Source organism: Porites lutea, chromosome 10 (genome assembly GCF_958299795.1).
Source record: "Porites lutea chromosome 10, jaPorLute2.1, whole genome shotgun sequence".
Classification (NCBI taxonomy): Eukaryota; Metazoa; Cnidaria; class Anthozoa; order Scleractinia; family Poritidae; genus Porites; species Porites lutea.
Window position 1 is genome coordinate 22,647,851 of NC_133210.1, and position 13,324 is coordinate 22,661,174.

At 38.8% G+C, this 13,324-nt stretch overlaps 1 protein-coding gene across 2 annotated transcripts in view; it reads right to left on the reverse strand.

The window, feature by feature from the left end:
- Positions 1–11,873, reverse strand: part of LOC140950153 (serine/threonine-protein kinase 26-like) — a 44,196-nt gene extending 32,323 nt beyond the window's left edge. For both annotated transcript variants that reach the window (XM_073399341.1, XM_073399340.1), the window contains exons 1-3: positions 11,580–11,873; positions 11,285–11,364; positions 478–628 (exon numbers count right to left, since the gene is read on the reverse strand). In XM_073399341.1, coding sequence (XP_073255442.1) covers positions 478–628; positions 11,285–11,364; positions 11,580–11,600 — 252 coding nt within the window. In that variant the 5' untranslated portion in view covers positions 11,601–11,873. The remainder of the gene's footprint in view (positions 1–477; positions 629–11,284; positions 11,365–11,579) is intronic.
- Positions 11,874–13,324: the final 1,451 nt, after the last annotated feature.

Consider the following 13,324-nt stretch of genomic DNA (forward strand, 5'->3'; position numbering starts at 1 on the left):
AGCTGTTGGCACACTGCAAGCAGTTTTTACTTTTGAGACTAATCTGGGATCTTTGAACAGGCAAATTGCCACTTTTCAGGTCTCCTTGATTAACAGCTCCTCGCACTCTGGAAATGACACCATTTCATTTCAAATCATTTTCTTGTGCTTATTTCTGAAAAGAAACAGCGTGTCTGTTTGCTGCTGTTTGGTTTTGGAACTTTGTAACTAAATGTCAGGTGTAGCAACAAAAGAATTGCGATGAATCCCAAAACTGCGAAAAAGAGGCAGCTCCACCTTTTGTCCGTAATCACCAAATCAAACCCAGCAAACAAAATTGGCAAGAAATAGATCAGAAAACCTTGACAGCGAAGGGACAAAAAAATGGTTACTGTTTCTTACCCTTCATGCCATGCCTCTTTTGACTTCAAACTACCAAAAACAATGCTAAAGTTCTGGTCAAAACAAGGGCACAGTAATCTAGGGTCTAAACATTACCTTGAGATAGGAGCCATGATACTTCGTGACATAAGCACTATCACATTGTGATAGCACTGTAATCTCTTGTTGAATGTCTTCAATTTCATCTTCAGCCTCTTCTAAATCAATAATTTTTATTGCTACCACTGTATTGGTCCTATTGTCTATGCTGTTTCAAAAAAAAATTATCATTAGTCTTTCTTGCTGTACAAACACAAAGTAGGGAAATACAGAAGATTATCACATGACTCATATGGCTAGCCTGTTCCAAGCTCCGAGTTAGTTGGGTCCGTTGGGAATGAAAAAGCACGACCGGGAAAATAAAATGGGAGAAAACCAGGGAGAGGAAGGGCAGTGGAGCCTGTAATCATTTCTTTAAATGGCTTGTCCCGGTGTACCAGCTCCTGGTATACCCTCTGTTTGGTCAAATTTGACAGGTTATATTAACACTTCTCAATGGGAGTCGTTTTGATTCTTTCACTCAGAAAGATGGCGTGCAGTGTCCACCCGTGTGAAATAGAGGAATCCATGATAACTCTTATGTTCAAATTGTATTTATGAGATTTCCCGCACATAGGAGTGTCGAGCAAAGAACAGAAGACCTGCCTTGTGAACTTGGCGCATGGAAAAGATGTTTTTGCAATCCTGCTGATATTGATATTTTATTCAGCTGTATTCATGTTTGGAAACACCCACAGAGCAATCATGACTGAGTCACTACACAATTCGCTATAGTTGATGTACCTTCAGTTTAAGCTGCAATCCATTCTTTGAAATTTAGATCTGTAATGACTATCCATGAGAATTTTAAAACATCCTGTAAAAAACACTAACGAGCTGGGCCCAGCATGACAAAACATTGCAGGAAACTATCACATTCACGGACAAAAGAAAATCGCCTACAGTTATTCAGATACAGGAGGCACTTTGGAAAAAATTAAACAAACTAAAGCCCTAATTTAGCCGCCATGAACAACTTCACATTTCAAAAGAGCTCAAAGAAAATGCTCTTGCATCAGAGGGTAATTTCTGCTGACAGGAAACAATAACTGCAACAAAATTAATCATAATGTGTGTCATGACCTCCCGCATAAAACAAGCAGCAAAAATCACATTTGCTCAGTTAAAAGGCAGAACCCTCCAGAGCACAATCTACTGGCCAATGAAAACATTCACTGGAACAGGCACCACTTGGAACAAGGTAATAGTCGTGTGTTGCCTAGCCACCCCCTTTTTACAATCTGAAGGGATGAGCCCCCGTGAAATACTTGCATTAGGAATTTAAGAAAGAATCCAACTCACTGACATTTCAAATGTTTAGCAGTAGAACTCAAACATGCCAAAAGCGGGTGGCAGTCAGAGGGTCGTAAAAGAAATGATTACAGGCTCTCTCTTCCTTTCTTTTTCCTTTTTACCGCCTTGCCCCCCTTTTAGCATACCTTTCACTTTTGCATCTTCCCCACTATCTGAGAGCCTGGAACAGGCTACCGTATGGCCCCATGCCCAATTTTGTTGGAAAAACATATGAAAAAATATCCCGTATGAGGGCCATTTTCGTCAAGTCAGTAGGGCCAAGAAAATACATACAGCACTGCTAGGAAATGCTGCTATGACGGTCATTACGATGAAATGCCTATTGACTGAGTTAGGTCCGGCCAAATGAGAAAATTTTGGCCCTTCGTCAGGGCATAAGGACCTGGAGCCAAATACTTTCCTGTCCAGCCCTCTCACTAAGTCAAAAAGTACATATTTCCTTACTCATTGAGAGAGGACTAATCAAGGCAAGGGAAGAAGAAAAACCAGTGGTGGGGGGAATGGACAGAGATGCTATATGGAAAATAAGAATTGAACCCCTAAAGAAGAGCAGCCTGGGCATAGCACATGCTCTATTTGACTCCTAAAAGAGACAATACCAGAACAAACAACTAAATAAAGGGCTACATGTACACTTGAGCAGGGTTTGCAAATTTTATTGATGAGTGTCCAGAGTCAGTGTCACTTCTGCTTCACAAATTTTGGAGCCATTTTGGAATATTTAAAGTCAAGTATCACAATGGAAAAAGCCATTTTCATACTTTCCAGCACGTGGTCCTGGCATGTATACACTATCGTGAGGGATACACGAAGTAGCTGTGGTGGTCTGCTGACCTGGAAAGCTCTAATCCGTGATGGCAGTCATCGAGTAAACTTTGATCGTAATTTACCCTCTTCCTGTTTTGTCGTGCAGTATAATTCTTTAATTTTGATGATTTAATTAAGGTTTACAACGTTTACAATTAATGTAAATGATATTTGTTGCGAAAAAGGTAAGGACAAAACTGTCTTTGTAACCGAAAATTTCTGGAGTCGAAGTGGCTCCCTGTTTGTTACCGATAATTTTCTGGAGTCGAAGTGGCTCCCTGTTTGTTACCAAAAATTTCTGGAGTCAAAGCAACTCCCTCCGTAACCTCAGTGGAGTCATCAAAACAATTTTGGCGTAAAATACGCCAAATTTGGCGTATTTGTGAACCCTGCTTTAGGTGTTGACAGTGAATGCTGCCTTCAACACTGTGTTACTTCTTTCATGATCATTTTTGCACACAACCCTATGGGGAAAATGTATGGGTAAAGATACTGGCTTGTCATATATACCTTAACTGTTCCTGCATACACATAAAATAGAGCAGAAGACATTAAACAAGGAGGAGAAACATTTACAAAGCAGACCAACATCAAATGCAGTGCAGACATGTTCATCCATCAGCTCGGACGGATGTTTCCAACATCAATTCATAACACTACCCTTTTCAGCATTTCACAAAGCATTATTTTATTTTAAAGTTTGCATTGACATCAGAGACATGATGGGCCACTCACACAACCAGCTGTCTCTTCTTGGGGATGAACAAGACCGACTGAGAGAGCAGAGACTGGGCTGCGTTAGGTCTTAAAAATAATAAAAACATTAAAACAGTCCTTTTTAATTTCCTTTGGACTCTGTACCCAGTCAAAGAGTCATTGATGCGAACAGTAAATATACATTTTCCCAGAGAAAAATTTTGTAGTCAAGCACATGCAGACAAGGTTTGATATCCATTGCAATTGTTGTCAATTTCCGGTAAATACGAAAATGTCACATATGCAGTTCTTTTTAATAGGTGCTCAAAATTTAGACACAAACTCACCACAAACTACACCTTTTGCTGATCATTTAGGCCAAAAAGATATTCATTTTCGCGAAGTGTAGAATCAATAAGGCGAATATACATTCTATAACACCAAGAAGCACTTCATTAACGCCACGGAACATTCAAGAACGCAATTTGCATGTTTATAAACGTTCAATAGTGTCAACGAACAAACAAGAGCATCTATCGACAATCAAGGACGCCAAGTGGACATTTAAACACATGCAATTGACAATCAGTTACACCAAAAGAAAATCATTAATATCTTCTGACAATCGAAAGTGAAAAAGAGACATTCAATAAGTCAATTAGCATAGAGAGGCACAATCAATGGCGTCAAGAGACAATCATTTATTGAAAAGTTGGTTTACTGTGCCCTGGATTTTTGCAACGGCACTTTAGCCATCAAGCAAGTTAAAAACAGTAAGAATCACGGGCTATACTCAAATCACGTCGTCAAAAATTCATTTGACAAATGAGTATTACGTGAAAATAGATTTCCAGCGAGAAAAAATATTCATTGCATGTGCTCTGGTGAAAAACAAAGTGGAGAAAATACGTCTGTTCGTACAGACGTATAGCCTGAATTTCATCCGATTACTTTGAGTTGTTATTACTCCCTCAGCAACGTCTGAATCGACCGGCTGTTAATAGGGAGCTTAAGCAACAGCGTTTTTGTGCGACGGCCATCAACGCGAAGTGGACTTTTTCCATCATTGGGCAGTGGTTCTGTTGAAACTCTCGGGTAAATCGTCTTTATAAGAGAAAAGAAACTTAGTAATACAAATTTGTTAGCGTCAAGGCATATAAAAAGGGAGAAGGACTGACTTCCGGTTGACGTGCGTCGCTCAAAAATGTCTTTGCTTAAGTTCCCTAATGCCATCCAGTGACGTCACTACTCCTTGACCTTTGCTTTAATTCATGCAAAAAGTAAAACAAGATTTTCAAGTGGCAAACCGAGAAATGTCGTTTGGAAATGTCTGCATGATACAGAATTGCTTTAGTTTTTTTTATCGTAATTCATGTTTAATGTTCAAACTATCAACTGCATGCAGTACAACTCTGAACCAGTTGTACTGAATTATATAATCGAACTCAGTCGCAATCACGCAATGAAATAAACACACACAGGGAACACTTAGTTCAAAAACACAATGATTTGCTTTAATTGAAAAGAAGCTATTTGGTCCTTAACAAAGAAAAAAACAAGGAAACAAGAAAGAAAAGCTAACAGAATCATTACACTTGACAATGAAAATAGCAAGAAGGTTGTAACATTGATCTCAGAAAACTTCCCGTGAACAAAATCACCGGCCTCCGAAACCACAAAGTGGCTCTAAATGAAAAACCTACCGACTCTCCGCAATGATTCTTCATTTGCAGTTCAATTTAGCATTTCAGTTTTGAAGACAAGGGCAATTTTGCTGTTTAAGATAAAGATTAAGCTTTGAGAAATGTTTGAACTACACGAAAGAATGCCAGGGATGCAATCCGCTGAATATTAGGCGACAATCCCACTAGAAGTTTTCATAATAATTATACATAATTATGCAAATGTTTAGACAATCAGCCAATCAAAATCACTGCCCAGTTTTTGGGTAGTGAGTGACGTCACTGGACAGCATTAATGGCAGGTTGATTCAGACATTAAGGAGTAATAACGACTCGAAGTAATTGGATGAAATTCAGGCTAACAGACATCCTCCAGGCATTGAAAAATTAAGAAAAAATTATCAAAGTTTCAAGCTCTCATCCTAAGTGTACATTACTCACATATTAAAACAACACTAGAAACTGCATTATTGTAGATTTGAGTCTTTTTAGTAGCCATCATCTAGATCAGAGAGAAATTTCGTGCCACAAAGAGTACTTCAATAAATGGGTTTACATGTAACTAACATCAGTTAGTGACAAAGTAAAAGTACAGCCTTTCTTTTATTTAACAAGACGCCTAAAGTCCTTTTTCCATGGGATGCGTTGGTCTATGGAAGCATAATGGCATCCTATCTGAATTTGGAAAACTGGTTAGGGAAACGGGAAAGCTGTGTCATGTTATGAGTATCGATGAGTAGGTTACCTGTATGGGTTGGTTTAATGCGCTTATGAATGAATTTATAGCAGCCTGCGTGGCAGGCTACTATTTCTCCGATTTGGATAAGAAAAAGAAGTTATTTTGCATCAAAATAAGGTTTAACCGTGTAACTTAAATTGGAATGTTAAAGGAAACAAGTAATGGAGAACATGCACATAATGCTCTCTGATTAACCTGAACAGGAACTACATGTATAAAGATACGTCATATCTTGGTAGTAAGTTGCCACAGGTAACTTTTTCAAAGAGAAATAAACATTGTAGTTTTAGGTTCATGGAACAAAACAAAACAAAACATCTGCTTGCTTTATCCAGGGTCGAACCCGGGGCTACAAAGGTCGATAAAGTTCCAATGGTTTAATCCAAGATGAAAGTTTAATATTCCTGTGTTTCCAAGGTCTCAAAGTTAACATAGTTCCAATGATTATCCCTCATTCCAAGGTATAATAAGTTTACTAAGGTCCTGATCCGTGTCCCATCCAGAAGTCCAATCCATGCCAAAAGCGAGTCGTCGATCGACGAGGACAATACTTTCGCTATTTCACCGCCAGTTGCAAGGGTACCAGTTGAATTACGCGATTTAACCTCAAGGTGCATCGTCAAGGTGTTTTCGATAAGAAAAGAAAAAAACTGAACTCTAGCGGTGCTCGGCAAAAACTGGCGAACTCCGAATAGAAAAATCTATCGGAAATCACGGCCCGGAACCAGACGCTACTAAAACCTTATGAAAAAGCTAGACCTAAACAATTTTAAAAGAATCATCCTAAACCACGAGTGGGAAAACTCAAGGGCGACAAATTTGGCAAGGAACGTTCTGATTTCAACGTTCTTCAGAGGAAGCAAATCGATTAAAAGTCAATACAGATTTTGTACAATCTGATTGGTCGGCTTGGAAGAAGAGATAATCGATAAAGATTTTAGGCAATCCTATTGGCTGGCTTCGCAATTTGTTCGTACAATGAAACGTTCTGAAACGTTCTTCAGAGGGAGCGAGTCGATCAAAAATCGATAAAGGTTTTGTACAATCCCATTGGTCGACTTGGAAGAAGAAATAATCGATAAAGATTTTAGGCAACCCTATTGGCTGGCTTTGCAATTTTGGGTACAACCGAACCAGATTTTTACCTTGGGAGTGCCACAGGCATCCCACGGAAAAATTGAATGGAGTTTACAATGATGTGCTGGGTAGACAATGTTTTGAGAAATTTAAAGGCTCTTTTTGCTGCTGGAGATCCATTTGATGCACAAAAAGCTACTGAAACTAGGCAAAAATATAAACCAATTCCACAGAAATCGACTCTAGCAGAGTACCTGTAGTGAGGACAAACTTGGAACGACACTTGGAACAGCTTTATGCATAACACATGAAAAATGAAGTACCAGCAATCAATGTGGTCAGCACCATAACCCTTCACGTAAAATTACACCACACATGTTTTTTTCATGGTGACCTATATATTATGTCTGACAACCATTTTACAATTTTAGGTCACCAAAAAGCAACTTTAAGGGTGGAGCACTGGTAATGAAGAAATAGCTCATACATACTACCGAGTTTAAATGTGCACTGACGTATTTCAGGCCAGATGTGTAAGTGCATCAGCTCAGACACACACACACTTCTGGCCAGACACTTGATCTGCATTTTTTTGCATCCAGATGTGTATTAGTGGAGCCCCGTGTGTGCGAAAGCGAGTGCAGTGGAGTACCACCGGTAATAAAATTTGGTAAACTATCCATCCGAGAAAATTTGGTTACGACGTCACCAGAAGTCTGTCTGTACGGACTTTCCAGGTAGGGGTAAGTAGAAATGAATTCCTCCCCTCTCCCCTAGAGAGTTTTGTCCCCTATTGTTTCAAAAGCCTTTAGAAATCATTGATAAATCAGAATCTGTCAACTGACCAAATGTTTGGTGGATCATAGGGGCCGACCATTTGACTTTTGAGGAGGTTATTGGTGATTTCAGAAAAATGTCGTGCAGACTGATCTCAAGGGGAAAAAAGCATGCAGATAAATTCCTGGAAAAAAAATATCCTACAATGAAAAAAATATCGCTCATGACGTATAATGCTGAAAAAAGATCTTTCACCGTTATATGTCGGGGAACAAATTTCTAACTCCAGAGAGGTTTGGGAAAAAATTCTTCCAATACAAACTAAATCAGTAAAATCACCCACACCCCACTCTCCTACAAACGTCCAATGGTCATGTCAACCATTTAGGGGGTGGGTGAAGAAACGGATTTGACACCTTTGCAAAAGTCATCCATCAACAAAATGGCTGGTGCGCGTTCATGATGTGGTGGTTTTCAAGACAAAAGTTATGCATTTCAAGATTGAAAATATGCTGATAAATAACACAAATGGAAAGAGAAAGTTCAAAAGAATGCTCAGTTTCCCTTTTGCGGACAAACGAAAGTTTTTCGCTACAAAATTGTCTTTTGAGGAATTCAACCTTGTTTTCTACATGGCAGATCGGAGCGCTTGGCTTGTTTTGAACCAACCAAGGCAACAAGGTTTCTTAAGACACTTGAGGTACATTCCGTTCTCTATGATCAAAGAAAAGTACGTTTTAAAAAAGGAATTTTTGTAAAGGTTTCATGGACGTTTTCTACATTTTGACATTGGTGTGAAAGAAAAACCACAAAATGTGCATTTGAAATGATTTTTTTACCATGTGCGCAACCAATTTAACTTGCGTGAACTCGACGATTTAACTTGTCTTACGTGAATTGCTTTATAGGATTAACTTATGGGTTTCTGAATAAAAATTTTCAAGAAATTAAGTTATTTATCTGTCATTGTTCACTCACAACATTAGCTCAAAAAATGACCATGAGGCAAAAGATCGTGATATCTGTAGAAACATTCAGACAGGGTTTTTCTTGAATTAAAATTGAAGTGTTGTTTTTGTACATGTCCCGCATTGAATTGATATTCATTTTCTCATTCATTACTTGCCATTCAAGACTTTTGCTGTGTGTAGAGTTCAAGAATTTCCGCAGTTTTGCAGTGTGCAGTGTGCTGCTCTTTTTCCATGACTTGTGCCCTGAATACAGCTGAATGCCGCCTAGCTCTTGGCTGTAAATTCCACAGACAGCATGTTTGCCGAGTTCCTTCTACGTCGAATGTTGATGTTCAATTGTAAACAAACTGAGGTACCGATGAAATCAGTTGAAAGCAAAACAAGCGAGTCAATCTAACATGAACAATGCTTTATTTAATTTAACCTATGAAGCGAGTGATATCCTTAACATAAACTTATCGTCTGGCGTATCACGATTAAAGCTCTAAAGTAACGAGAACTGTTATTAGCAAACCAATCCTTAGCAAAACCTAAAGAAAGTGTAACACAGCGATTACAGCGACAAGACTGTACGCAGTGCTGATTCGACGCTTTGTAAACACAACTTCTCGCTTATTCTTTCGACAACACATACCTAAGCTTCCTAAGAATTAACACAAAATAATAGATTGAGGAATTAAAACATTTCACAGTCGAATGGGGCTTCAGGAAAATCTCACCTGGTGCTTAGACGTTCGGTATTTTTATGACCTTCATTGCATTCATCGGACTCGACAAAGCATCCATACGCATTCACTACCAGTTTAAATTCTGAACTGCTTTCTGCGAAGTCGGCAATATATCTTCCTCCATTTAGAAAAGAATTAAAGTCTTACTGGCCTCTTTGATACTGTCTCTTTAAGCTTCGGTTAAGTCTGAGTTAAGCGTGAAAAAAGCTAGTCTTCCTCGCAGTCGTTTTTAGTATCGTCACGCAACGCTCTTCAAAAGTGGAAGCCAATCAAAACACTGCATTTAACAAAAGAATAATTTCAAAACAAAAACACAAGCGCGCAAAGCCGTTTGGGTGAACATGGGCCTTTAAGCTTGCTGCATTTATTTTCATTTGTTTGTTTACAGCTCTACATTGTCACTGAAAAAGTGAGCTTATCTAAAAAATGAAAGAGTTCGCCTCCTTTCTAAAACGGACACACTCGCTGGCTTTTCAAGCCCGAATTTGTCTTCTTTTTTATAACCAGGGCTTCTGATATTTCGAGCAGAGCCGCGACATTCAGGTAAATCCGCAAAATCCAGCAAAATTCACAAAAACACGCAAAATACCGTGAAATTTGGTAGAAATCTTATCAAATACATGTCTGTACAGCAATTTTGAAACTTGTCTCAGCTACTGGGGGGTATTTAGTTGCCGTAAACTCACAAGTTTATGTCAAAACTTCGTCACTGAAACGTGGAAACAAAGTTTCGAAACTACCAGGTGTAGATTATGCTGCGAAAAACTGGGCACTAGCCATGATGTTAAAGGCTTTGCCATTGGTTCATTTCTAGTGCATATTGTTGTTGAAAGAGCAAATGATGACCTCTGTTAGAAAAACATTAAAAACGATGGTCTGATCAGCGCAAAACCAATCGATGTCTAGCAAAATTTGCCCTGAAAATAACCACAAAATCCGCCGCTTTTTTACCGATTGCTTTCCAGCCAAGTTTGCCCAGAAAATTCCCACGAAATTCCCACGAAATCAGTCAATTTTTCTGCGATTTTGTCGCCAAAAATCCCACGAAATTTGACTTTTTTTCTGCGACCTATCAGAAGCCCTGTTTAACAGAAGCTTCACTTTCAGCCCCGGCTAAATCCATATATTATACATACAATGTGGTTCACTTCGTTCTGGCCTGCACTGTTTAATTCAGACAAGGTCCGATGGCAAAAAATGTTAAAAATGAGTACCAACTAACAACTACACAAATAACTGAGACTAAAAGCAAGATGGGAAACATCCCTAAGCCTTTCATGTGGGAGTCCACCATCTCATTCTAGAGGAAAAATGAATCTACAAAACTAACACTACCAGCTGTGATAAGTGAGGAGCAATAAGTAATGAATTTACATAATTATGTGCAAAATGATAGTAAATTATAAGTAGAATATTAAATTAGAGAAAAATTACAGTTTACAGGTTGTTGGCCACAAATGAGGGGCTAGTGGATTTATTCCACTCTAGTTGCACCCAAAGGAGAACCACAGCTGAATAATATAGTTCAATACCACAGACTGAAAGCCCAATAACAAGCTTATTTATTACGTTTAGAGGCTTTGCTAAAGTCTCAAGAGCTTCATTCTTTGAAAAATTATAAAGGCTTCAGAGGGCTGTAAAGTGTCTTTGTCTGTATAGTTTTTTAATGGTGTGCGACAAATGCAGACTGCACAGTTGCAGACTGGCAAGTAAACGAGGTAAACATTGTTGTGAAATGCTTTGATAGATTCCCTATCTCTAAACTTACTAGACCTTTAGAGAACTAAAGTTTAAGGATAGGGAATCTGTTAAAGTATTTCACAACAATGCTTACCTCATTTACCTGCAAGTCTGCAAGTCTACAGGTCTGTGTTTGTCGCACACAGGTTTTTAAATGATATGTTTTTCTCCAAGACTTCCAAAACGTGTTGTGTTATCCTGTAACATATATTTTCATTACAGTAATTTTAATTTTGCACTCTTGAAAGAATTATTTTGCTTTATAAACACTAACTTAAGACTATTTCCACCTACCCTTTATACACTTCACCAAAGGATCCTTTGCCAATTCGTTCAAGTTTTGAAAACAGAAGTTCTGGATCTGCCTTCATTCCCTAAAATTATATGGGATAAGTTTCATAAAAGAACAACACTAAATGTGACAAAAAAGAAAGATTTTAAAGCCTTCAACCACATTCATGACCATCAATCAAAAGTGTCCCACCGTTAATTCATTTTTTCAGGTGAATTCACACGATCTACTCCAGACTAAAGTCAACAATAAGGCGTTGACAAAATAACAACTACGAAACTTAAGTTCGGGTCTCACCACATTAGTTTGTGCTGCCATGAAGTTCAAGATTGAAGCAGAGACCAGAAGAGAGGTTCATGTAAGAAGGCAAGTTGTTGGCTTCGTTTAATGTTTCGCCCTTCTCACACCGGAATTTGCGTACTTGCAGATGAAGAACCACTCATAATGCATTAAAACTGGTAAAATGATGTGTTTCTACATGAAAGTGTTGTATGTCGGGGCTCCTTTTAACATCAAAACACACTGTAGCACCCTTCTATCCACAATTTCCACGGCCGCCATCTTCCATAGCGCTCGAAGCATCACGTGACGGAAGTACCTGGCTGAAGGCCCTCCTCAAATGGTGCCTTTGAAGGAACAGTTTTCAAGTAGGTACGTCAAATATGGTACATGAAATGTACAGAGAAGGAAGGCATTTTGGTTAATCTGTGTACAGAACCCCCTCTCCTCAGAAAAAATAGGTGAAGGCCCCTTCTCCGAGGGGGAGTCTGTACATTAGGCTACATTTTGGTAGGACCGGACGGACCATTGGAAAGAAACGAGGTAGGGTGAAAAAAACCCGGAAGCGGTGGTATCGAAAAATCTCGTTCACTGTCAACAAAAATCTTCAAAAATGTTTCTTAAATGAAAATGACGTGAACTGCAGAAATACAAATTTAAATAGCATGGCCGGGAAACCAGCGGTAGCGTCGCCAAATGTCGGCTGTTTTCTCAGACTAAAATTCAATGAAGATCTCTCCATTAAAATTTGTATTTCCGTAGTTCACATCAACTTTATTTAATGTTTCATTCCATTCACAGGTTAAGATCAACTTAACTCAACTCTCGCTTTGCACTATTACTAAAAATAGGTTTTGTCACCTTGGACCTCCCGCGTGACTCAGACAAACCTTGCCGTTAGACTACGAGTAGTCCCCATTTTTCCTCAGTGATAGCATAACGAGCGAAACGCGAGCGGGCGTGAAAATCACCCCTCTCTTCACGCCGCGTCTCGCCTTTCTCGCGTGGGGTGGTTTTCATGCGCGCTCGCGTGTCACCCGCTCTACTATCCCTGAGGAAAATGGAGACTACTCGTAGTCTACATTCTACTCAAAGCCTTTGTATGAGCAACATGCATTTCCGACATGAAATCGTTCATAAAATTCGCAATGAATTTTTTAAAATCTTTTTTGCGCTTTATTCTAATATATAAAAGACATTACTGCTAAATGAACTGTTAAAATCAGAAAATAAGGCGACCTGATCAAAGAAGGCTACCGGAAATCGGATCCCTAGCTCTGTCTCAGTCAGATAGCACTCTATGTACTGAAACATGACATAACATTTCTGGCTGTGTAATACCCCAAAACCGAAATTGTTAAAGAGAAAATCGAGTTTGTACGTGTTTCTCGCAAGCCTGTTGCAGAATTTTTTTCTAAGCTGAAAATTATTGTGTGGCTAGGTAGGTACCATACAGTACTTTATATCGGCTGCATAGTACTAAGTAGCTTAATACAAGCAACCTTTGAGCAGCCTTTGCCTATAAATTTAACCAAATGCACCGTTTTATGAACATCTTTGAAGCCCTAAACTCCATACATCTATTAGTAAAATGCCGTAACAAATTTTTACCTACAGTAATGACACCGCATAAGAAATCCAGGAAGAATTAAAATCACTCATTTATACAGTTTTTTTTCCATGTTTAACGTTGTCTTAGCACACCTTGATTATTTTCAGGACATATGTTATCGAAACCAAGCTGGATTTTACTTCTTTTGACG